The sequence below is a fragment of the Arachis hypogaea genome, chromosome 11, assembly GCF_003086295.3.
Source record: "Arachis hypogaea cultivar Tifrunner chromosome 11, arahy.Tifrunner.gnm2.J5K5, whole genome shotgun sequence".
NCBI lineage: Eukaryota > Viridiplantae > Streptophyta > Magnoliopsida > Fabales > Fabaceae > Arachis > Arachis hypogaea.
The window spans coordinates 14091424-14116512 of record NC_092046.1 but is presented as its reverse complement, the minus strand read 5'-3'; the positions used below and the strand labels follow the sequence as shown (position 1 = coordinate 14116512).

Below are 25089 nucleotides of genomic sequence, written 5' to 3'. Positions count from 1 at the left end.
GGGGTGCGAGGAACCCCAGACTCCCGGAGGAGCTGCGAGGCCCCGACGGGAGTGCGTCAGACTGCAGAGGGAGTGGCTAGATGTTGAGTTCGAGGAGGAGGCTGAGTTTGCGTGGCAAGAGGATCACGGTGATATACCCAATGATATGGATGACTCACCACCACCACCATAACCACCATCATGATGACTCGTTCACGGCTCCCCCTGGCTAGGTGGACCTGGGTGCCTCATCCAGTGTTCATGAGAGATCCATGGTAGAGGAGATACAGTTTGACGAGGTATTTTAGGTCTGGATGGCTGACCAGTAGACCATGGATCGGATTGCAAAGCAATTCCGCACGGCCAGAGAGCATGGTGCCGCACATGGTGTACATTTCTCTACTGTGCCTGTGACTACCTCGGTTTGGGTACCTGATAAACCGCTATTTTACGGTTTATTTTGTATTGAATTGAGTAGGTTTTATCCATTATTCTCACACTTATGCATATAAATTGCGTGTTTTACATTTTCCTTCATAATTTTGTGACATAGTTGAAAACATATTTCCTAAGCCTTTAAACTGTCAATTTTAATGATCCTTTATTACCATTTCATGTCGTGATCAGTGTATCAAGTGTTTTCAGGCTTTATAGGGCAGGAATGGCTTAGAGGATGGAAAGAAAACATGCGAAAGTGGAAGGAACGCGAGAAAATGAAGTTTTGAGAAGCTGGCATTGACGCGTACGCGTGGACGACGCGCACACGTGACTGGCGCAGAAGGCGAGTGACGCGTATGCGTGATTGACGCGTACGCGTGACAAGGATTTTTGCCAAGCGACGCGTACGCGTGGACGACGCGTACGTGTGACATGCGCCACGTGCAGAAATTGCAGAAAGCGTTGGGGGCGATTTCTGGGCTGCTTTTGGCCCAATTCGAAGCCCAGAAAACACAAATTAGAGGCTACAGAGTGGGAGAATTATGGATTGAATCATTCATACAACATTCATTCACATAATTTTAGGTTTTAGATGTAGTTTTCTAGAGAGAGAGGTTCTCTCCTCTCTCTAGGTTTTAGGGTTCTTAGGTTTAGCTATTTTCAATTTTAGATTTCTACTCTATTTCAATTTAGTTTCTCTTCTACTCTTATTTGTTCTAGCATTCTAGTTTATTTATTTTCCTTGTTGACCTCTTTATGTTTCTATTTTAGTTTATGAATTCTCATGTTAGATTTGATTTTCTACTTAATGCAATTTGAGGTATTTCATGTTTATTGCTTCTTCCATTATTTGTTATCATTGATGCTTGCAATTTGTTGTTTGGATTTTATTATCTCTTATTGCTTTTCTATGCTTTTATGTTGTGCCTTCCAAGTGTTTGATAAAATACTTGGTTGGATTTTAGAGTAGGTTTTTTTTCTCTTGGCTTTGGTTGAGTAATTGGAGATTCTTGAGTTATCAAACTCATTTGTTGATTGATAATTGAAAGTTGCTAGTTGATTTGGATCCCTCTAAATCTAGTCTTTCCTTAGGAATTGACTAGGACTTGAGGAATCAAATTGATTTATCCACTTGACTTTCCTTCATAGTTAGAGGTTAACTAAGTGGGAGAAACGGACAATTGATAAGGATAGCTAGGATAGGACTTCTAATTCTCATACCTTGCCAAGAGCTTTCTTAGCTATTAGTTTACTTTCTTGCAATTTACTTTTCTTGTTCCTTATTTCAAAAACCCAAAAAGATAAGATTCCATAACCAATAATAAGTACACCTCCCTGCAATTCCTTGAGAGACGACCCGAGGTTTAAATACTTCGGTTTATTTTTATTGGGTTTGCTTAAGTGACAAACAAATTTTGTATGAAAGGATTCTTTGTTGGTTTAGAAACTATACTAGCAACGAGATTTTATTTGTAAAATTCTAAACCACGAAAAACCCGTTTATCAGTACCTCAGATGTCCCTGAGTGCCAGCTCTTCCTACGGACCAGATCTCTGGCCAGGGTTATAGTATGCTACACCTTCTTCTGTTGACTACGGTGGACTGATGACTACCTCACATTGGTTACCTCCACCACCTCAGTATCCACCACCACCACCACACTACCAGACACAGGCGACATTCTAGTCACACCCTTACCAACCACACCACCTCTGCCACCATCACATGCACCAGCCCTACCACTACCACAGGCTCCTCAAGACCCGCAAGGTTGCAGACCACCTCACCAGACACAGCCTCCCCCCTTGTGGCACTAGGCATCGCCTGCATTACCCACGGGACCAACATTAATAACAGGTACTACATGTTGTTAGATTAGTTAGTACTTTATGATGTATTATTTTACCTGATAGTGTTTTGCACAAAGATATTTTACTTTATGATGTATTATATCTCTGTGTTTCTTTTATGTAACTTGTGTAATGAATTTATTTAGTTACTGTGAATACCTTGATATAGTTTATGTATGCAAATTAGCGTGATACAATATAAAACATAGGCATCTGAATTGCTAAATGAAACAAAATAAACATGATACATAACGTCACCATAAATAAAAAGCACATTTTTAGTACAAATGAAATGTGCCATAAGGCACACAACAGCTAAGTGTCCTCTGTGGGTTGATTCGGACAACCCCTCCGAGTATGGCCGGTTTATCGGCATAGCCCGCACCATTTCTCTTGGCACTCCACCTCATCCATGTAGCTACGAAATCTCATAGAAATTGGTCTGCCGATTGCCTTTCTATGCATAACCGGATTAGGGCGCACACGTGTTCTGTGCCTCTCTGGCCAAAGCTTCTTGTCAGGGATCGGGACAAACTCTACCTCGTAAACCTTGAACCCAGATTCCTGCAGATAGACTAGATGAACATGTCCTCCACTCGACGCTGCTGGCGGCAAAAGCAGCAAGTGCATGATGACAAGAGAAATGAAGTGACTAGAAAAGTCCGTAACCACATGTCCCCAAGCTCAACTGAACACAGAATGAACCCTGGCTCTAGCCCTCAAACGACTCTAATTCCTTTACCACAAACACTGAAGCCCTCCTATTACAACGTGTAACTCACATCTTCTGGATGCCCTCTCTATTCTTTTCAATCATAGCCTGCAGCTACTGCGCCTTTTTACCCCTATGGACGAACAATTGCTGTAGCCTCTCGTACGTGCATCTAACGATAGCTGAAATTGGTAGATATCGTGTACCCTTCAAAACTGCATTGATGCACTCGGATAGGTTAGTTGTCATGTGCCCAAATCGACGTCCACTATCACAATGTTGCAACCATATTTTCTTATTAAATCTACCAGCCTAGTCTGCCATCTCATGGGATAGCATCCTCAAAGCATCCACCACTCATACCCAACATTACTATAACTGTAAGCAGAATTAATGAGATATCGCTTGCCCTCGACTGACTTGAACCGAGACATGAAGTTCGCTGTCATGTGTCTGATGCAATACGCATGGTACGCCCTTGGAGGCTTCCAAAGGCTGTCATCGGCTCTAAGTGCGGCCTTAATTGCTTGGGATCTATTAGAATAATCAGAAGCTCGTCCTGCGATGTGACATGGCATCTCAAATTGGTAAAAAAGAAGGACCATGACTCCGTATTCTCAGACTCAACAATTGCGAATACCACAGAAAGGATGTTACTGTTACCGTCTTGCGCAACTACAATTAGCAACACTCTACCATATTTGCCATACAAGTGCATGCCATCTATAGACACAAACAGGTTACAATGCTTGAAAGTTTCAATACAAGCAGGGTATGACCAAAACACCTTGTCGAACTTGTAACATCCTACCATTTATTACCTTATGCTTAAGTCATAATTCAATTATGGTTTGGTACTACTACACAAGGTTAAGATATAATTACATATATATAGAAAGGAATATTATACTGGAAGCCTGTAAAAGGATTTAAAACTCGAGGAAAAGACAATTTGTCGATCGCTCACACTCAATAATGTATTTATAAATGCATCGGAAGAAAGGTAGATAATTAAAAGCTCGAAGGAAGAATAAGAGTATAGAGACATATATAAGTATATATAAAAGTATCAACTAGTCTCGGCCCGCAAAGTTTAGACCGGCTAGAATTACAACAGTAAAATAGTTGGATAGACATAACCTATCTCTCCAAAATACATCATAAGCCTCTAAAGGCAAGTCTTTAAAACAAGTGCATAATATAAGTATTTCCAAAAGAAGGAAAGAGTCTAAAATTAAAGCAGAATAAAAGGTCTTCTTTATTGTCCTTCTAGATAAACCTTTCGCTCACTGAGAAGTGCCAAATCTGCATCAGAAAAGTAATAATTCCTGAAACGGGTGAGAATGTCGTCCCTTTCGGGGTTCTCAGCAGGGCAATAATTCCAAATAGAGACTATGTAAAACTATATGAACCCGCTAGACAATCCTAATCTCCAATCACACAAAGTTCAAGCCTAGGATTCTTACTAATACAATCAAGGTAGATAAACTAAATCTTGACTATATTAGTGATCTTTAAATCTCAATTTTTCCTTTTACAAATCATCATCTCTCAATATCACAGATTCCCAACTCATTTAATAATTCAATATTAAAATTTAGTTTCAATATTATCAATTTATTCTCAATTTTTTCACAAACCTCAATCACCACCTCTTATAAAAACAACCTTCAACGTCACTACCGTCAGCATAAGGAATCTCTCAGTTGTGCAAACACATACAAGACAATACAAAGAAAATAAAAATAGAGAGAACAGATAAAGCAACTAGTTCAATTAGCATATAGATATAATTATTCAAACAGAAAAGCCAGATACAAGATGCACACCCACACAATACACAATGAAGCAAATGATGTATGCCTGTCTTATGGCCAATGAGCTCATTTGTCGGTTATACAGCCAAACCCGATATGTCTGCTAGCTAACCCTGGATAGTCCCTCCCGTGCGTGCATCCCCAAGCTCAAACTCATATTATTGATCAATGTTCATGGGGAAACTTCCGGGAAGGTATAAGTGTCTGGCCATATCTTGTGTCGGAGGGTCAATAAAGTCTCAATTCTGACCGGGAGCAAGCAAGACAAAACCACCATAATTACATATTAACCCGGAAGCTCAAATACCGACTGGGAGCAAGCAGGATAAAACCACAATCTTTTCATCTACCCCAGAAGTTCAAATACTGATTGGGAGCAAGAGGGACAAAACCACAATCCTTGCATCTACCCCAAAAGCTCAATTATCAATCAAACTCATTCTCATTATCCTCTCGAATCAACTCAATCACATCATTCAATCATATCTTTTCATTTTCGTTATTGTCTCGAATCAATCCAATTTCATCATTCAATCATATCATCTCATTCTCGTTATCCTCTCGAATCAACCCAATCACATCATTCAATCATATATTCTCATTCTCTTTATCCTCTCGAATCAACTCAATCTCATCATTCAATCATATAATCTCATTCTCGTTATCCTCTATACTCGTTATAGGATTTTACAGAAGTTTGGAATGTTAAGAAAATGGTTTAAAGGCATAAGATTTGTTCCAAATCATAGAAAATAGTTATCAGATCTCAAATAGGGGTTACAGAAGCGAAATAGCAGATTGGATAGGCAAAAACAGTTAAAAATCATCATCTTTGAAAAACAGGACGGTTGTGCGTACGTATGCCTCGTGCGTACGCACAAGTCCCCCTTTGCGGGTATGCACGGAACGCGCATGCCTCGTGCGTACATGCAACTCCATTTTTGTGCGTGCACATGAAACTCGCATGAAATAATTTCTCTTCTGTTACACCCCTCATGCATACGCATGACCTTAGTTTTTTGTAACTTCTGCAGAATTCAGTTTTAAACCCACAAATTCAAACTCTTATAACTTTTTCTACAAAATTTTGTTTTCCTTAATTCTTAGATGGTTTTAAAGATCTTTCCACTAGATTTAATTTAAGATAAATCTCATTCAAATCTAAACTCCGAGCGCCAAGTTATGGCCCATTGAAGTTGGCTAAAAATATGTTTTTACCAAATTCTTATAATCCATCAATTTCATAAATTCTCAATTCAATTCAATCATAAACTATTCCAAAACAACCTATACACATCCCAAGTGTAACTATCCTACCCCATGAGGCCTGTGATTTTTGATTCTTTATAGCATTCGCTGACGTGCATAGGATTAGATATAAAGCGTAGATAACGAATTAGAATTTGAACACATAGCACTAAAACTTTTTTAGTGCTTCCGAGTGACGAATCTTGGTAATTATATAATTACCACTATAGTTAATTTATGTCCATTAAAATTAACTATTTCTTACTAACTCATAAGTAATGAATTAGTAGAGGAGTTACCCTAAATGCGTTACCAACTATTAATCCGGTTTTTTCTTCCTCCCTTTTAAAGTCACAGTTTTCTTTTCCTTCTTCCGGTTCAACCGAACTAAGCTTCCCTTAATTAAACCAAACCCAAGAGAACTCTGATTAAACTCATCTTCTCTTCTTCTCTCACTACCGAACGTGTGCTAGAGGAAATCATGGTCACCGCTTCGTGAAATCACTTTTGTGATGTGGTGTTGTAAGGAAAGGAAGCCACGAAGCCTTGCCGCACCAACTCATTCTTGGCCACCTTCTATACATATATATAGTAGAGCCACACCTTTCAATTCCTCTGGAAACCACATGAAGAGAAGAAAAAAAAGCAAAAGTGGCGTTTGATCTAGGAAGAGAAAGAGGAAGACATCAACAACGTACATCACCATCAAGGAGAAAGGAGAAAGGAGAAGACCATCAAAGGAGCTGCAAACCAAAGCCAAAGAAAAAACCCTACCCTTTCTTCTTTCTGATTTTCTTGGAGTTTTTCTCATTAGGGTTTTCTGAATTAAGGTAGCAAATGACAGGCCTTGGTTTTTGAATTCTCGAAGGAAGGTAAAGGGTTAGGTGATTAGATTAGATATATGTGTAGCTGACAGTTGTGATATTATTGTTGATGATGATTCTATACGATTATGTGGTAATTGCTACTGAAATTTTGTAGAGGAGTCATAAATTTTATGTTGCAATAGCTTGCTACAATTCTTCTAGTGTATCATGAATTTGTTGAGTAATTATTGCTGAGTATAGTGCAGAGTTTGATATTGTGAAGGTGTAATGATATGGTACCGATGGTGTAAATTTTTGGAATATATGGAATCGAGGCTCTTGGAGTTGTAATCCATATGAAACAAGAAGAAATGACCTAAACAAATTAGGATCAATGATGTATAATGGTTACGGTTTTAGGGAAGCGAGTTAGTGTTTACAAACTTAAGTACCTATGCTGCAGAAATTCTGCAGAATTTTGGACAGCAACTTAAAATAAAAACTGGGAATAATCTAGATGTGATTTTCAATCCAAATTATTTTTCTATCAAATTTCAAGAAGTCAATATTACTCCATAAAAATTTCAGAGAATTTGACCAAATAGTTTGGAAGATATAAATTTTTTAAGTTTAGTGGCTGCTGCAGAATTTTCTGATTTTCTAGTTCTATAGTACCAACTTTCAGCTACTATAACTTCTGTTTTATTTAAAATTTTGAGTTGCTTCCAAAAGGATTTTAAATATCTATCAGTATATTTTTAGTGAGTATAAACTTCATGTCGATATCTATTTTGTAGACTTACTTAAGTCACTTGGAAGCTAGATTGCTTGCTGAAAATGCTGAACTGATTTATGAAAACAAGGCACCACTTCCAATTGATAATTAAATGATCAAATGAAGTGATATAAACCTGAAACTTATGGATTCTGAAACTTAGGAGTGTTGAGTGTAATCTCATCAAAATTTAGAAGCAATGGATTAGAATTAAAATTATTATGGATTTTATAAAAATGCTGCTATTTGCTGTTTTTCCGAGTCCTTATAAGTGCAATAGCAGAATTTTAAAACTTTGTATAAAATTCAATTCTAATCCAAATACAATAAAACCTAATTCAAATTAAAGATTAGAATCTTTAGAATGACCTTACTAAGAGAGATAGTCTGTGCATAAGCTTTCACAACATAAAAACCACATAACAAGACAGCAAGGTGTTGTTTCAAAAATCTAGAATAATAGTCTCGGTTTCTCTTTAATATGTAGCTTTAGACTGCTCAAAAAAATATTATTCTTGGTTTTTTAGAAACTTGAGTTCAATACGAATAGGTGGGCATAAAGTTTGCACGAATCTGAGTCTGTTTGTTATATTAATTATTAAATAGAAAACTGATCGCCAAGAAGGTATTAGGCTAAACAAGTCTGGAAAATGAATAAGAATGTAAGTTGTCCCTAGGAAGGTTTAAAGTTAAAAGGTGATGCGGAGGTATGTATGATAAAATGGTGATGCGGAGGTACGTGTAAGTAAATGGTGATGTGGAGGCATAAAGAAAAGAAAAGAAAATGAGGAACAATGAATGAAACAAAAGTTGAGAATTGTATATTAAATGGGCCTTGTGCCAAATTGCTAATGCGAAAGTGCCTGCCTAACTGATAGCCTGAGATTGCTAATGCGGGAATGTTCGCTTAATTGATAGCCTGTCTCTTACCATGATGCCAAGATATCCTAATTGACATGAGTTCGCCCATGATGATAATTGTGCCTAATTGATACGGTAAAAGAGACCATATTTGGGATTCTCCCCAAGTAACGTCGGGTTGCGGGTAGACAACCGACGCATGAGCTCATGGCCTGCGCTAGGAACAGGCATGCATCATCTTGTTTGCGCATATGAACTTCCTGTGAATTGTTTATTGCCATTTCCTAATTGTTTATACTATCTACTTGTTGAATGTATATTTGTGCCCTGTATCTCTATGTTTGTTCTTTTTCTGTTTCACGACAACTTAGAGACAAAGACCCTAGGTTTCCCATTTACCTTGCTGAGAACTCTAGGTTCTCACCCTTCTTCTCTTTCTTTTTCCCCTCCCCAGATGGGATCGGCAGAGGAGTTCGTTGAGTTTCGGGTTTCGGTATATCGCCCATGTTTCGATCCCGGCATGACGTACGTGTTCACTCTTGCTGAAGACCATTGTGGAGATTGACCTAGTTGACGTTTTACTCCTTTTGACGATTAGTAGTATTACTTTCTCCTCGCTTTTGTAGTACTTTTAGAGGGGTAGGACCTCTTAGTAGTTGGTTCCAGTTTAGGAAACCCGTGCGAGGGTTGGGACTGACTTTTTCTTTTGTATCTGTATATATAACTTGGTTTTGTACTCGGTTTTTGATAAATGACATGTATCTCTAAGCTTAACTCCTGTGTATATTTGTATATATGTATATATGTTATTTTCTGTTACCAAGTATTTATCTGTGATATGGTTTTGAGTATTAACCTTGCGAGCAACTATATGATTTCCTTTTATGATAAATAAGTTAATTACGCTGAACTGGTCAAGGATTATATTAATATTTGCTTATGAAATTCGAGTCTAGAGCCAAGTAGGTCCGTACGACAAGTAACACGTAAACGATTGACATTGGTCATGACGTGTCAAAAGTCGGAGTGTTACACCAAGCACTCATTCATAAATCCTTAACCATTCCAAGCCTAAATCAACCCACTTCCAACTTATTTAACCCATTCCATCAACGTATCCATATCCATCAACAACATTCAACATATATATATATATATATATATATATATATATATATATATATATATATATATATATATAATATCCAAACTCTCTATCAATCATTAATCAAATCATCTCATTCTCATACAATAATTCACACCACTTACCTCAACTTACCACATAGGAGATTTCTCACCCTATCATGGCTTCTAGCCCAATTTACACAAATTATAATATTCATACACCCAATTCTCGATTAAAACTTCAACATACATACTCATTTCATGCAACATAGCACCAACATATATCACAATATCCAATTGTAATAATATCACATAGCACCTCTCAATTCATCAAAAACTCATTATTTCCACTCTCATTTTATGCCAAAAATACATCAACTAACATAATACTTATACTAACCATTATTCAAGCATATCAATAATCAATTCCATTCAATTTATCCTAGGGGCAAGCAACTTAGGTTTTCAATAACCTTACATAATGCCTACTCAAAACTACCACCCGTACCTTACTGTCGCAATTCTAAACTTCCAAGCTTTTTTTTTTCAAAGTTCCGCCAAGGAAAACTTCCAATTACTCAATATAACATCATGTTATACAATTTGACACAATATTAAAGACTAAGGTTTTCATAAATTGATGAACCAAGAAGGAAAAAAAAGTTCCTTACCTTTACCCACTGAAATAGTGATGGATACCACTAAGAACATAAGTTAGAAAACCTCTATAACATCAAAATTATCAAAAATTTGTTGAGTTTGAAAAACTAATATTATGATGAACAAATATTATTAAAAATATTATTAAGTGTTTAATAAATTATTTCCAATTGTTGTTTGATGAATCTGGTTTAGTGTGAAGAAACGAAAACTATTTTTTTCTTATGGCCCATTTAAAGCAAGCCCATCCTGATCTCTAAACAAGCTTAGCCCATACCAGATGGATCCAACATTAGTGTCTGAAGAAAGAAAAACAAAAAGGGCCAAAATAAAAGAAACCAAACCCAAGCGGTAATGTTGCACAAGAATCAAGCTTGATGAATTGAAGAAAGAAAACCAAGAGGCCACAAGCTCTACACAATTCTCTCATTCATTAGAAACTGAAACTTGAAATTCAATTCAATTTAATTTTCTTGAAGCTTACACCGAAAGCTTCTCTCTCTTCTCTCTTCTCTCTCTTACTTTGGTCACATCATTCATTCATTCAAGAAGAAGAAAGAAGGAAATGGAATGCACAAGAAGTAGGATATGAAGAAAGACAAAAGGATTTTTGCCAAATCAAAGCAAGGAAAAAGGCTTCGGTCATGAAGCAAATCTATCTTGGTCAAAGCACAAAAAAAGTTTATTTCTTCTTTTGTGCTTCAACGAGGAACGAAGAAGAAAGCTTCAAGTTCTCATGCATGGATGAAGCAACAATGGAGAACGTGAAGCCATCTCGGGTCAGAAGCACATCAATGGTCAGAATCAAAACTTGGGGTCAAAGTCAAGTTCAATGGTCAAGATTGAAGAAGCTTGAAGAAAAAGGATGAGAGAGAAGAGGCGAGCATGCATGCAACAGCCTTGGTCCTCTCTATCCTCTCTGATGAAGCTGCTGCTACTCTGATGTTGGAGAAGAAAGAAAGTGTGAGGGTTGAACAAGCTTTAACCTTGGAAGCTTCACTCTTCTATATTAAAGGTAAACGGCCAATGGTTGAAAGTAAGGAAAATAAGTGAAAAGCACAGAGTTCACTCTCATAGCTACCCAAGCTATTAGAGTTCTTCTCCTTCATATAGTTTATTTTGTATTTTCTTTTTCTCTGTTTTGATCTGTCTGAGTCTCATTGTAAAAGGCAAACATGGTGAGATTTGTAAGAAAAAGCTAATGAGAGGAAAAAGACAGTTAGTTAAACAGTGAGAAAAAATCATAAGATGTCTCAGAAGTTCTTTATACATCTTTCTATTCTGTGTCATGATCCTGTGGGATTCCTTTACAAGTTGGGTTAGCACTTTGCGGTTGAAAGCTACGTTTGAGTCCTAGTCAAATTCAGATTGGGTTTAGAATATGGATTTGTCCCAGATAGGATTGGATGGATCCTAAGAAAGTATTGGTGTTTGTAATTTTGAAAAAGAGATAGTAAAATTCCATTATTATTGTGATGGAGATTGGATGTAGGCTACATTACACCTTATAGCTGAACTAGGATACATCTGGGTGTTCTATCTTCTTCCCTTTTACTTTTCTGTTTTTGTTACTCAGGAGACAAAAATGAAAATGTCTCTCAGTTGTTCCTGAGATAAAAGTAAAAATATCTCCTAAGTACCATTGAGAAAGAAAAAGTAATATTCAGCAGAAAAAGAAGCTAAGATTCAACCCCCATTTCTCTTAACCACCGATAACCATCAATCCTCAATACCCAAATCAAAAACACGATTTCAGCTTTGAATGAGAAACTGGGGCTGGGAGTTTGAGTTACTCACCACAATACTTAGATAGAATGGATGAGGAAGCTAAGACGAATGCGTGGCCACAAATACAACGTCAATCAGAGCTCTAGAGCAAAAGTTATAATGGATTGAAGATGGTGAGGTTAGGGTTTTTGCTCTCACCTCTCTCTTCTCTCTTCTATTCGAACTCTCTCACTAAGATGGGGAGAATGGTGGCTAAAATCTCATTAAGTGTGGGTATATATATGGGACTTGGGACCACTTAGACCCGGTTCACTTGTTTTAGCCCGTTGGTCCAATTTTAGACCAAAACCTTTAAGATAAGCGTATTAAATTATACCCTAAACATTTTTATTTTTTCAAATTATAAATATTAATTCTATAATCTTTTTTCGCTCTCATTTAATTTATTTATTAGTTGTCAATTAATTATTTAGTATTTTGTGAGATTTTACAGTACTGGCCGTAGTTACACATCATCAAGTGACCATTATAGTACGAAACTACACTGACATCACACATCATGCCAGGACAACAACTCTGTAATTCTTGGAGCAATCGCGACACCTTGTTGTACGAATCCTCACAATCATCATATATCTGTGCAATTTTCTTTTGTTTTTTCATTCAAATCTTCCTATACAATAGCTTGAAGTGATAGCTCTGTGTCACTGTACTCTGTAGAATAAAGATGGTAATTGATGGATTGGACTGTATGAGGGGCAAGATAATTCTACATATGAGGTTGCTGTCCAACTATCGATGATCTTGAGACATGGTGGGGGGCTAGACACGTGTGTGGTCCACCAAATTTTCGCAACTCCCTTACGATTTTAAATATAATCGAATTAAAATCTAATAAGAAGATAACAAACTAAAATGCTATAACACCAATATTCGAGATTCTGTCGGAGGGTGATATGGAGACTCCAGGGACAACCATCAGTAAATTGTCGACAACACACGTGTTCTTTAACTGATCCGACTCGACTACTCGATACTCAATACTTCTCCGAATGCTATAATTCTTCATGCCTCACAGCACTGCCTCTCTGCTTCTGAATCTATGACCAACCCTAAACTCCACACCACCATCGGTATTGTAATCGTCGGCCCCCATATTTGAATACGGAGTTACCTCGTGCATCGCATCCAAATCTAATATATGGTAGCGGCTGGATACAGATGAAGACTCCAGAACTGGACGCGGAGCAGGCAAAAGGTATCAAACTGACCCACCAACAAGAGTCTCTAGTATGAACTCATCATCGTCATCCTCGTCAGAGGAACCACTTTTGTGACTATCGACAACGTACTCTTCGTCAAATTCCTCATTCCAACGTCCATGTCTACTACTGGACTAGCACGATGCAAGGGTCGTGGTGCAAGAGGACAGTCATCCTACGAAGTTCGATCTGCCAGAACCCCTACCACTAACATCACGAGCCTCCGCAGAAAGCTCCATCACTTGTTCAACCATAATTCTCCCGTGCACGTCAAACATAGGTGCACATACTCATCGCCATTGAGGCAGAACAGACGAAACCGAAATACACCATTCCTTATCAGTGCTAGCATCATATACCCAAATCTACCGACCTTTTTTCTCTTCCCACCACCGACGTGCATTAGTATCATACTCTTTAACTCGGACAACAAATTTGCTGCTTAAGTTCGCAGCAGCGCAGGACTCTCACACTCAAATATAACTCCGCTGTCATTGTTTTTCATTTGACAGTTAGGATACGCCATCACAACAAAAAAACCACTTCCACTAGATATTTTGGTTAAGTTTTTGGAAGAAAAACATAAGAGAAGAAGAATTGAGACTTTTGTGATGAATACCAATGGTTTGCTGATCTTTTTATAGCTGGTTGGTTTTTGTCGTACTGTATCTCGTTTACTGTGTAAATATTTTAACTTAGCACGTATCTCGTTTATAATGTAAACACTAATTAGAGATGCTCTAATAATTTTTTTAAATATTTTTGATATATTTAATGCATTAAAAATATATAAAAAAATAATTTTTATTTATTTTTTATGGTATATTTAACTTATACTTTTAGGACACAAATTAGCTAAATCTTTGTACTATACCCACAAGTTTTATTAAGTCCAAATCAAACATAAAATGGTATTCTTGTCCTTTTCTCCTTTTTTCTCTAAATATGTAAATACAACTTCTTCATTAATTGTAGATATAAGAACAGAAATACTCAATTTTTTTTCTAAAAATAATTTTTTATGTTTTTTTACTTTTCTTAAAGTAGAAACATAATTATGAATCTTTGTCTTTTTTATTTATGGAGTTAAGTCCTAAAGTAATTTTTAATATTGATATCATGCACTAAAATCGTCTCTGAGATTTTAATTGCACCAATTATATTTTTGAAAATTTTTAAATTGCACCATGTTAGTCTTGACCTATTTTCCATTAATAACATACTGACGTAGCTGGATGATGTAAATTGTTAATGATACATGTCACATTATGGCTTGGCCACACATAATGGTATAATGATGAGGCGATCGGTGACACGTGGCATGCTGACGCGATGCGAACAGTTGTGCCACGTGTCATTTTATGTCACGAGTCATTTGTTATATCATGCACCAAATTGATTCTTGATTTTGTATTATGTTACTCAATTTAGTCCTTAAAATTGAATTACACTAAATTTGTCCATTCACCAATTTTTTTTATTTTTTTATAAATTCAAAATTCTCAAGCACTTATTATCATCTCCAATCTCTTTCGTCTAGCCCATTTACATACAATCAGTTTTAGATACGTCTCATAACAATAATTATGTTATTTAATAAAAGAATTATATAATTTTTTTAAAAAAAATATTTTTATATCCAAAATACATGTATTTCATATGAATAAAAAAGATGAAAAAAAATTGTATATTTTGATTCATAATTTCTTGTTAAAAATATGCATATTTTTGGACAAAAAATAGTGTATTTGATCAACCATATAAATTTATTTTATAATAACATATTTATATATTACAAAATTTATGTTAAATTATATTTTTCTATATAATTAAAACTGAAATTTTAAAAATAATTTATAAAAGCACTTATATTTAAATGACATTTGAATAAATAAAATTGAAATGAGTTCATTCAAAGATATTGAAAACTTTGAGTATACAAAAAAAAAAGAAAAAACTAGTGAAGAGACTAATTAGTGCATAACATTTAATTTTATGAACTAAAATAAGTCACTTAGAGCTTGTTTGGGTGAAATTCTAAGAAAAGATCTTTTTTCGAGTTATCTTTTTTTAAAAGATCTTATGTAAAAGTAAAAGTAATTTTATGTTTGGATATCTCATGCAAAAAGATCCTTTTTATCTATCAATTATGTTTGGGTATAACAATATAAAAGTACTTTTTTGTTTATTTATTACATTAAAAACATCTTTTTTTAAGAAAAAAAGATTTTTTAAAAAAAGATGTAAATTACAGCTTTTCAGAAAAGATGTTTTTTGGATTTTTCTAATACTTTTACTTTTACTATTAGAAATTTGCCAAACACGCTGAAAAATAAAAAAAGATATTTTTATTGAAAAAAAATCTTTTTTTATCAAAATAATGACGCCCAAACAAGAATTTAATACAAAATGAGAGACTAACATAATACACTTTTATCAGTCTTAATAACGTAATTGATATAATTAAAATCTCAAAAACAAATTTAATGCACAATATCAATTTCAAAGACTGCTTCAAAACTTAACTTCATTTATGTCTTTGTGTATTTCTATCAAAAAATAAAATTAAACTCAATCTTAATGTTACAACTCAAAAAATTGTACTTATTAAATACACAATTTTCCCTCTTTATTCTTTTGTCCTAATGCACAATGGTTAGAATATGATTTAGAGTGATTTATTTTATTTCATAGACCAACCAAATGCGCTACAACAAAAAACGTACTAAATTTCTTTGGGAAAACTATCCACATAGTCTTGTGCAGTTAGTGTTTAGGCATCATAGAATCATTAGATAAGTGAATGATTTTTTTATTAATCTTGTTTGACTAGTCTATCTAGTCCAATTTTTATAACACTACTATTGACATGACACTAATTCGGTAATTTCATGTAATTTTCAACTTTTTAACCTAGAGTTCACCTAGTTACCTCTCGTGAGATTTTTAATTTTGATATGGAGCGGTTGATAGAGTATAGCAGCGATATGGGGGTTTATGGTGTTTCACGGAGATGTGACGGCTGGGTAAAAAAAATCGGACGGACCGATTTGATGGACGGAAATCAGACGGACCAATTTCAGGACGCGGCAGATGCACCAATCGGACCCACCGATTTGGGTTCCCTGTCCATGCGTCACGCATGCAGCCTTCCTTGGTTGGCCCGTGACTCCCTCATCCAAAAAACCATTGTTTCCCCCCTTCCAGCAGTATACCTTTCACTCTCGTATCCCTCTCTTCAACACACACTCAACCTCACCACTTTCTTCCTTTATCACCATTGTTGGACCACAACAAACCTTCAAAAAAATTTTTAAAAAATGCCAAGAAGACCAAAAATTAAAGATGTAAATCAACCAGAGCTTCATATTGTTAATTATCTTGGGCATCCAAATTATGTAAGTTTTTATTTTTTAATAATCTGATTTAATAATAATAATAATAGTGATAATATTAAATTTTATTAGCAATTGGCACTAAGTAGAGATTAATCATATATGTGTGTATGATTTTATTGTTAGGTGGTTAGAAATAGAAATTAAAATAGGAATTAATCATGTATGTATGTATGTATGTATGATATGGTGCTCTACGGAAGAATTGGATTTTTTTTAATGGTTATTGGTTAAAATAAAATAATAAAAGAATGAATGAATGTAATGAAGAAGGAGAAGGGATGAGATCCGTACATATTAGATTAGAGTAGAATAGATTGATATATTGTTGTTGTTATTATTAGGGATAAGTATTGTTTTGGTCCCTCACGTTGAGGGTCGGAATCGAAATCGTCCCCAACGTAATTTTCGATTTAGAATCATACTTAACGTTTTTTTCGTATTAAAATCGTCCTTTTAATTTTTTTGGACAAAAATACCCTCACCACTACCAATACAATTACCTCCTCTACCAGCACCACCACCAACACCAAGACCACCACCACAACCACCACCAGCACCACCACTAACACCACAACCACAACCACAACCACCACCAACCAAGACCACCACCAAGAAAGTGGGAAACAACACCAAACAGAAACAGAAACAACACCAAACAGAAACAGAAAGCAAGAAAGCAGAAGCAAGGCGTGAGGCGAAGGCGGAGGCGGCGAGACGTGAGGCGGCAGAAGCGAGGCAGAGGCGGCGAGGCGGACTCCAATGGCAGTGGCTCGCTGTCCCCCTCCCCCTTTCCCCTTCCCCTCCCCCTTTCCCCTTTCCCCTCCTCCTCCTCCTCCCCCTCTCCCCTTCCCCCACCCCGCGTCCTTTCCCCCTTCCCCCTTCGCCGCCGTCATCCCCCTCCCCCTTTCCCCTTCCCCCACCCCGAACCCGCGTCCCCTTCATTTTCTTCCTCTTCTTCTCCGGCTTCTTCCACTTCCCCTCCTCCCTCTCTTCACCGCCGGTACCGTCCCCCCGCCGTCCCCCATTCCCCCTTCCTCTTCCCCCTTTCCCTCCCCTCCCTTTTCGTACCCTTTTCTTCCCCCCCCCACCAACGTGTTTTCCTTCGTACCCCCTACCAACGCGTTTTCTTTTTTTTTAATTTTATAATTTTTTTATTATAGGGGTAGTTTAGGAATAAATTAAAAAAATTTATTAAAAATGACGATTTTAAATTCAAATACGACTTTAAGGATGATTTTAAATCAAAATATACACCAGGGACGGATTCGATTCCGACCCTCAACGTGAGGGACCAAAACAATACTTATCCCTTATTATTATTATTAGCAGTAGTAATTGAGTTTAATAAATTATTATGATTAATAATAAAAATTTAATAAATTATTTTATTTATGATCATTAATAATTGAATTTTAATTCAGTAAAATTTAGACAATAAATTAGTAATAACTAAACTTAGATTAGGAAATTATTATTATGATGCCGTGTTATGAATAATAATAATAATAAAATTAGTATGCTGTTTTATGAATAATAATAACAATAATAAAATTAGTATGCTGTTTTACGAATAAATAGTTTATCAGTTGTGAAATTATTATGGTTAGTTAGTTAAGGTTAAATAATTTTTGTTATAAGGTAATGAATATGATTGAAGGATTTTTGTATAACAGATTTACTGTGTATGTTTGAAATACAATTATGCTGGAATTAGTTATAATGGACATGTAATGATAATTGTGTTTTTGAGAATATAGTTATATTATACTGGTACTTATAGCGGAAATGTGATATTGTAGAGTTCACGGATGTTGATGTGTGATCATTTAAAGCCGCCGGATCCATACAACTAAATTGTTGAGTCACACTTACGCGAGACTGGATTTTATTATGTTTCACAAATTGGAATTATCCAATGTCAGTCAGCAATGATTAATGCTCTGATTGAGAGATGGTGGCCTGAGACTCACACATTTCATTTTCCGGTTGGTGAGTGTGCCGTGACCTTGGAGGATATGGCGATAATTCTCGGTCTGCCGACAAATAGTCTTCCGGTTACAGGACCGACCATGAGCAGTTTTGAGGCATTGGAAGCCGAGTGCTTGCACCAATTTGGAGTTGCGCCGAGGAAGACGGACTGTAGAGGGAGCTTTATAAAATTAACATGGTTTAGGGGTTTGAAAGATTGTATAATGTTGAATGATGATGTGCACATTCAGATGTATGTAAAGTGTCACATAATGTTGTTATTTGGGACAATTCTGTTTGGAGATAAGTCAGGTGCAGCTGTGCATTGAAAATTTTTACCTTTGCTCCGTAACTTTGGTAAGATCATACAGTTTATTTGGGGTTCGGCATGCCTGACACACTTGTATAGATCATTGTGTAGGGCAACTCATGTCGACTGCAAGGAGATGGACGGTCCACTGATACTGTTGCTCACTTGGGCTTGGATCCGGCTACCATTTCTAGCGCCGATCCCCGGCAATCCCCGAGTGTTTCCAATTACAAACAGGTAATTTTGATTAAAGTATGTATTGAAAGAATTGATAGAAATTGTATTTTGTTTTCCACAAGATAAGTTAACTAATGGATTGTCCGACGGCAGATGGCGTAACTGGGACCGTGAAAACTATGCCTACCGATATAAAACGCTTCCGCACTACAGGAGGTTGTTGGATGATCTACAAGAAAGACAGGTATTTTGTAAAATACAAGTACCTTATGTAACTTGTTAAGTGAATTAATTGTTGTGTAATCATCTGACTGGTTCGATGTGTCTAGTTTGTTTGGCAAGCTTATGGCATTGGAAACATCGACCCAGACATGATTCCTTTAGACATCCGTCATAATTCGGTTATCTGGAGTGCCACAGTGCCACTTATATCTTTTGAATGCATCGAGTGGCATGCATCTGATAGAGTCAGGAGGCAATTTGGATTGAGACAGGGTGTTCCTAATCAAGAGCGGGATCTAGGTGCATCACACGGCGAAGTTCTAACTGGGCCTAAGAATCAAGATTTGGCCAATACCCACTCTTTTTGGGTGATGTAGTGGACCAATTGGTATAGTCACACTCTCTCTGATGACTTGGTTACACATATGAGGAATGGGTTTCCAACGAATCGAGGTCCATGATAAGCAGGCCACGTTGCCAGATTTTTCAGTGGTCTAAACCTAGCCCTGTATACTCTTCGAACTTGGTCTATCTTGTATACATCATGAACGTACACTTGCCAGTTCAACCGCTGATTTGCACAACAAGAAAACACATGTCGACATGGAATTCAGTCAACCTGAAATTCACCACAGTCGCAACGACGGTGGCGTAGGTCAACTGCATACTCAACCCCACTTGGAATCTCGCGTACCTCAAATACTTCATTTTATCTATCAAAACAACTAACATGTATGTTACCCGATGCTCGTTGATTTGCATGCAGCTTGGAGGTCACCATCTCAGAGAACACAAGTCCAGCATTAATTCGGGCTTCAGCCTTGGCTCTTTTCCTAGTGAGCAACTCATTCAGTCTGTAAAATGTAGCCTTAACAAGCGCAGTCACCGGGAGATTGCGTGCACCCTTTAAGACGAAATTGATGCACTCCACAAGATTGGTGGTCATATAACCCCATCAGTATCCACCATCAAATGCCAAAGCATACTGCTCACGTGGGATCCGATCAAGCCAGTTGGTGTAAGCCTCACCCTGTTCCTTTAATCGTTCATAGCGCATCTGGTACTCCCTGATCGTCCTCGAGTATCCTATGAAAAACATTCAGTCAACAATGAACACCATTCTATTTGATCGTACTTACAATAAATTCAAAGTTCATTGTATTTAAACTTACCAATGTTGACGATGAGCTTCTGCAAGTAAGGTGCCTTGAACTTCCTCAAGAAGTTGGACTCAATATGCCGGATATAAAACATATGGAATGCTCTAGGAGGAGACCAAACCCCATTACTTCTCTCAATAGCTGACCTAATAGAATCGTGTCGATCAGAGATAAGTCCCACACCATCACGTGTCACCACATGTTGACGCAAGTTACTCAGGAAAAAGTACCATGCATCAGAAGTCTCTCCCTCCACTATGGCGAATGCAATAGGTACGATGTTGTTATTACCATCTTGTGAGACTGCAACCAATAAACAACCCTTGTATTTTCCATACAAATGAGTCTTGTCCACCTACACCACTGGCTTGCAGTGTCTGAAGGGCCTTATACAAGGGTAATAACTCCAGAAGACTCTATGCAGTACACGTATATCAGGAACCAAATCATCCCCCTGGTAAGCAGGCATTGTTTCAAAGTGAACCACTGCTGATGGCTCCTTGTGACACATGGCCTCAAACCATATGGGCAAAGCTTCATATGATGCTTCCCAACCTCCTTAAATTGATTCCACCGCCTGCTGCTTTGCTAACCAAGTATTGCGATAATTGATGGTGTAGTTAAACTTTGACTGGACTTCAGCAATGACTGATTTCACCTTTATAGACGGGTCAACCTCTACCAACGGCTTAATTGCTTCTGCAACTGTCTTGGAATCCAGCTTCAAATGGTCTTGAGAAATAGTAGACCTAGTACAAGTGTGACTTCCATTGTACCTCCTTATCTCCCAACAGTACTTCTTCTGCATTTTGGTAACCCTGATTAACCAGTCACAATCATTGCCATATTCTGTACATTTGGCATAGAATGTCGTCGGTTCTGACTCATATACCCGATAGTCTACACCTCTTCGGATGGTATAATCTTTCATTGCCTTGATTACTACCTCCCTTGAACTAAATTCCATCCCCACTGTAAACTCACCATCCGCCACAACAGGAAGCGCTGCATACATCAAAAGAAATAAATCATATATTATGTACTCAGTAATAAATCATTTATTACAACTCAATTAATAAACACACTTTACCATGTAAGATCATAATAGTCTTTTTTTCGCTATTCTATCTACGTAAAGAATAACTAAATATAATCCATAACAAAGAACTATTAATTAATAAAAAAAAATCAAATGCTACGGTCACAAATGACTATCCACATATCACATATATTACTCATCTGACTTATTGATCAGCTACTACAGAGTTTCACATAGCTGTCTAGCTTTACACACCTGCATTTATATATTGCGAAAACTTCGGTGCGTGCATAGCCTTCAAATCCAACGACCGCATGAAAGAAGGCTACTGAAATGGATGCGGGTTTGCTAGTGCATTTGCAACTTCTGCCACATCTGCGTTCATGGCGCCGCCAGCTTCATCTTCATATTCACTTGGACCAACGATCTCATAGTTACTTTCAAATTCATCCTCACTTTCACTATTATAATCTTCCAATTCAATGTTACGGTCCGCTTCAGATTGCTCAAACTCAACATACAACTCGATGCACGACATTCGGTGGCGATTTTCCATATACATTGAAAACATTTCATGCATACTCGCTTCATCTGTCACGTACTTGGTCTGAAATTGAACAAACCCACCAAACACAGATAAAGGATACCTGTACAAAATACACGATACTCTCCTAGATCTTTGAGAATCTATCTTCTCACAAATCACACCTTTCAATTCCTCAAATGACAATGTGAATGGAATAACAACATCTAATGAATTTTCACACACAAATTGAACTCCTTCATATGTTTGCAACAAAATCTGCCCATAATAATAAATTTTCAACACAACTCTATCATCCATATCAGTATACGTACTTGCCTATTCCCACACTCACTGAAATCTATTCTACAAGAATGAAGGAGAAGAATGAGAGAAGAGGAAGAACATCAGCTGAGACCGACGATGAAGAAATGATGCTTCTGTGATTTTTTTTTCATTTTATGTATGCAGTTACAGGCAAATCGGATGGACCGACCGCGTGCCACACAAATCGCTCGGTCCGATTGGTGCACTGCCGGATTAAAAAAATTTTTGGCCACCCGAAATCGGTGGATCCGATTACTGCACTCTCCGTTTTATAAAATTGGCTCCCACAAATCGGTGGGTCTGATTTGTGTTTCTCCCTCTCTCTGGTTGAAATCGGACCCACCGATTTCTTTCCCCCAAATTCCTAAAAGCAATGCAGTCATAACAGTGCAATTTCCCCCTAATGATCATAACGCAGCATAACCCACACCACTAAATCATATAAAAAAAATCAGCCGCCTCTCGTTTTTCAATCTTCCATTTTATTTTTTCCTTTTTTTCCCGATTCTTCTTCGTTACTTTGACACTCAATCACTCGTCTGCACCTATATATTCGTTGTTAATTTGCCTCCACTTTATAATTTATGGTTTATATATAAAAAAAATAAAATAATTTTAAAAAATTAATTAATGTTAGTTAAAAAAAATTAGCTTATATATTTAATATTTTATTTTGTTTTTAAATCTTTTTAATTTTTTTCATATTTTTTAAAATTATTTTTATTGGCAAAATGATTTTTTAATATTATTTTAGTAGTATATTCTTATGTTAATATATTTGATATCATTATAGGTTAAATAAAAAACCGAAAAAGATTGGCCGAACCAAACTACATTCGGTTGGTTAGTTCACAGGTAAAACCATGGTTCTGAAAATCGGACCGGACCAGCCGGTTCAATCGGAAAAATCGGAAACCAGTTACCTAGCCGGTCCGGGTAACGTAGAAAATCGCCTGGCAAAAAATTGGTGGAAAAACCGATCAAATCGGCAGTTAACCGGCGAACCAAAAGAACCGTCCGGTTTTTTGGCGGTTTAGTGGTTTGCAACTTCAATGCCAAACGACGTCGTTTTGGCGTTTAAAAAAAAAAAAAAAGAGAAAGGCGTACGCGAAGTCACTAACCCTGTAACCCACTATGCCCTAAGTCTCTAACCCTTTCTTCCCCTTTCCCCTAACCTAATCGGCGCCAGCCTCCATTCACCCACCAAGGCCACCATTGCCACCCACAACCATACAGAGCAGCCGCGACCACCACCGGCCGAGCCCGCCTCCTCGTCGCCAAACGTCACCTAGGCCGCCTCGTCATTCGCCACCCACAGCCATCCACAGCCGCCGCGACCACCACCGGCCGAGCCCGCCTCCTCGTCGCCGAACGTTACCTAGGCCGCCTCCTCATTCGCCACCCACAACCATCCACAGCCGCCGCGACCACAATTGGCCGAGCCCGCGTCCTTTTGAATTCGGTAAGACTCTGTTCTATGCTCGCCTTCTTGAATTTGGATTTTGATTTTCTGAGGTTCTGTGAGCTCGCCTTATGGTATGATTTTTATTCTGAGTTGATTCTGCTGATTTGTCTGCTTTGTTGATTCTGGTTGCTGGATTTGAGTTATTGATGGTGTTTTGTTGATTATGGGTTGCTGGATGTGAGGGGAAATATTGTTTATATTGGAATCTGATTTTCGATTCATGAGTTTTTCCTGAGGTTATTGTTTGTTGAGGAACCTGCGCTTCTCGATGGAACTTGGGTGTTGCTGTAAGTCTGAGCTGAATTTTATTCAACTATGCTTTTTTCCTGAAACTGAATTGTTGCACCACTCACTTGTTAATATTGTGTCAATTGATCAGATCTTTGAGGCTGATGGATCAAGCAGCCATGTGGGACTCACTTATTTGAGAAATTCTGCATCCATCATGTGAGATTACCCCCACTTCTTTCCTAATTAGCTACCCACATGCAGAACATCAAATATTTATGGCCTCTAGTGACATCACAAGGAATGCACATTCTATATGATTATACAAAAGTCAGAATTTGACCTGGGTGCAAATTGGAACATCAATCATTGGTTTAATTCTAATAATAGCTGACCTTGTTCTCTCTAACCCTTTCTTGATCCTCTTCACATTATTCAACATGTTTGTTAATGCATATTTAGTTATGAATAGTTGCAGCTCAAGTGAACTATGCTTCTTGTTGAGTAATAAAACTTTGATTTTGATTTTGATTGATATGATTGTTGAATGTTGTTGTGTAAATGGAAGCAATTTGGGTCATGCCTTGGAGAAATGGTTGTTTTTTGTTATGAATTTTGGATAATTTATGAAGTAAAATTGTGAAATTTTAAATTTTATTAAGTTAAAAATTATTGAATTTATATATTCAAAATTATATATAGGCTTTTTAATAATTTTATTTAATATTTAATTAAACCGATTAAATCCCGGTTGAATCCCGGTCGAACTAGTGAACCATTGAACCAGTAACTTTACCGGTTTATTGACCGGTCCGGTTCTCGCAACCTTGGTAAAACCAATGAATTTTGGCTTCAAAATTCAAAATGGTTTGGTTGGTTGGTTTTGCGGAAAACCAAACCGAACCGACCGAAAACACCATGGATTTAACACGAAACAAGATGGGCACGTGAAATTGTGACGTGTGAGTTAGCCCGTCATTTTGGCGTGAAACTCGGTTAATTCCACATGGA

At 37.1% G+C, this 25089-nt stretch overlaps 1 protein-coding gene across 1 annotated transcript; it reads left to right on the top strand.

The window, feature by feature from the left end:
* Nucleotides 1–11156: 11156 nt before the first annotated feature.
* On the top strand, nucleotides 11157–19713 carry LOC112721026 (serine/threonine-protein phosphatase 7 long form homolog). Its single transcript, XM_025772114.1, has 6 exons — nucleotides 11157–11286; nucleotides 18459–18475; nucleotides 18582–18880; nucleotides 19049–19174; nucleotides 19268–19358; nucleotides 19444–19713. Exons 1-6 carry the CDS (start codon nucleotides 11157–11159, stop codon nucleotides 19711–19713), a joined length of 933 nt encoding a protein of 310 aa, XP_025627899.1.
* Nucleotides 19714–25089: the final 5376 nt, after the last annotated feature.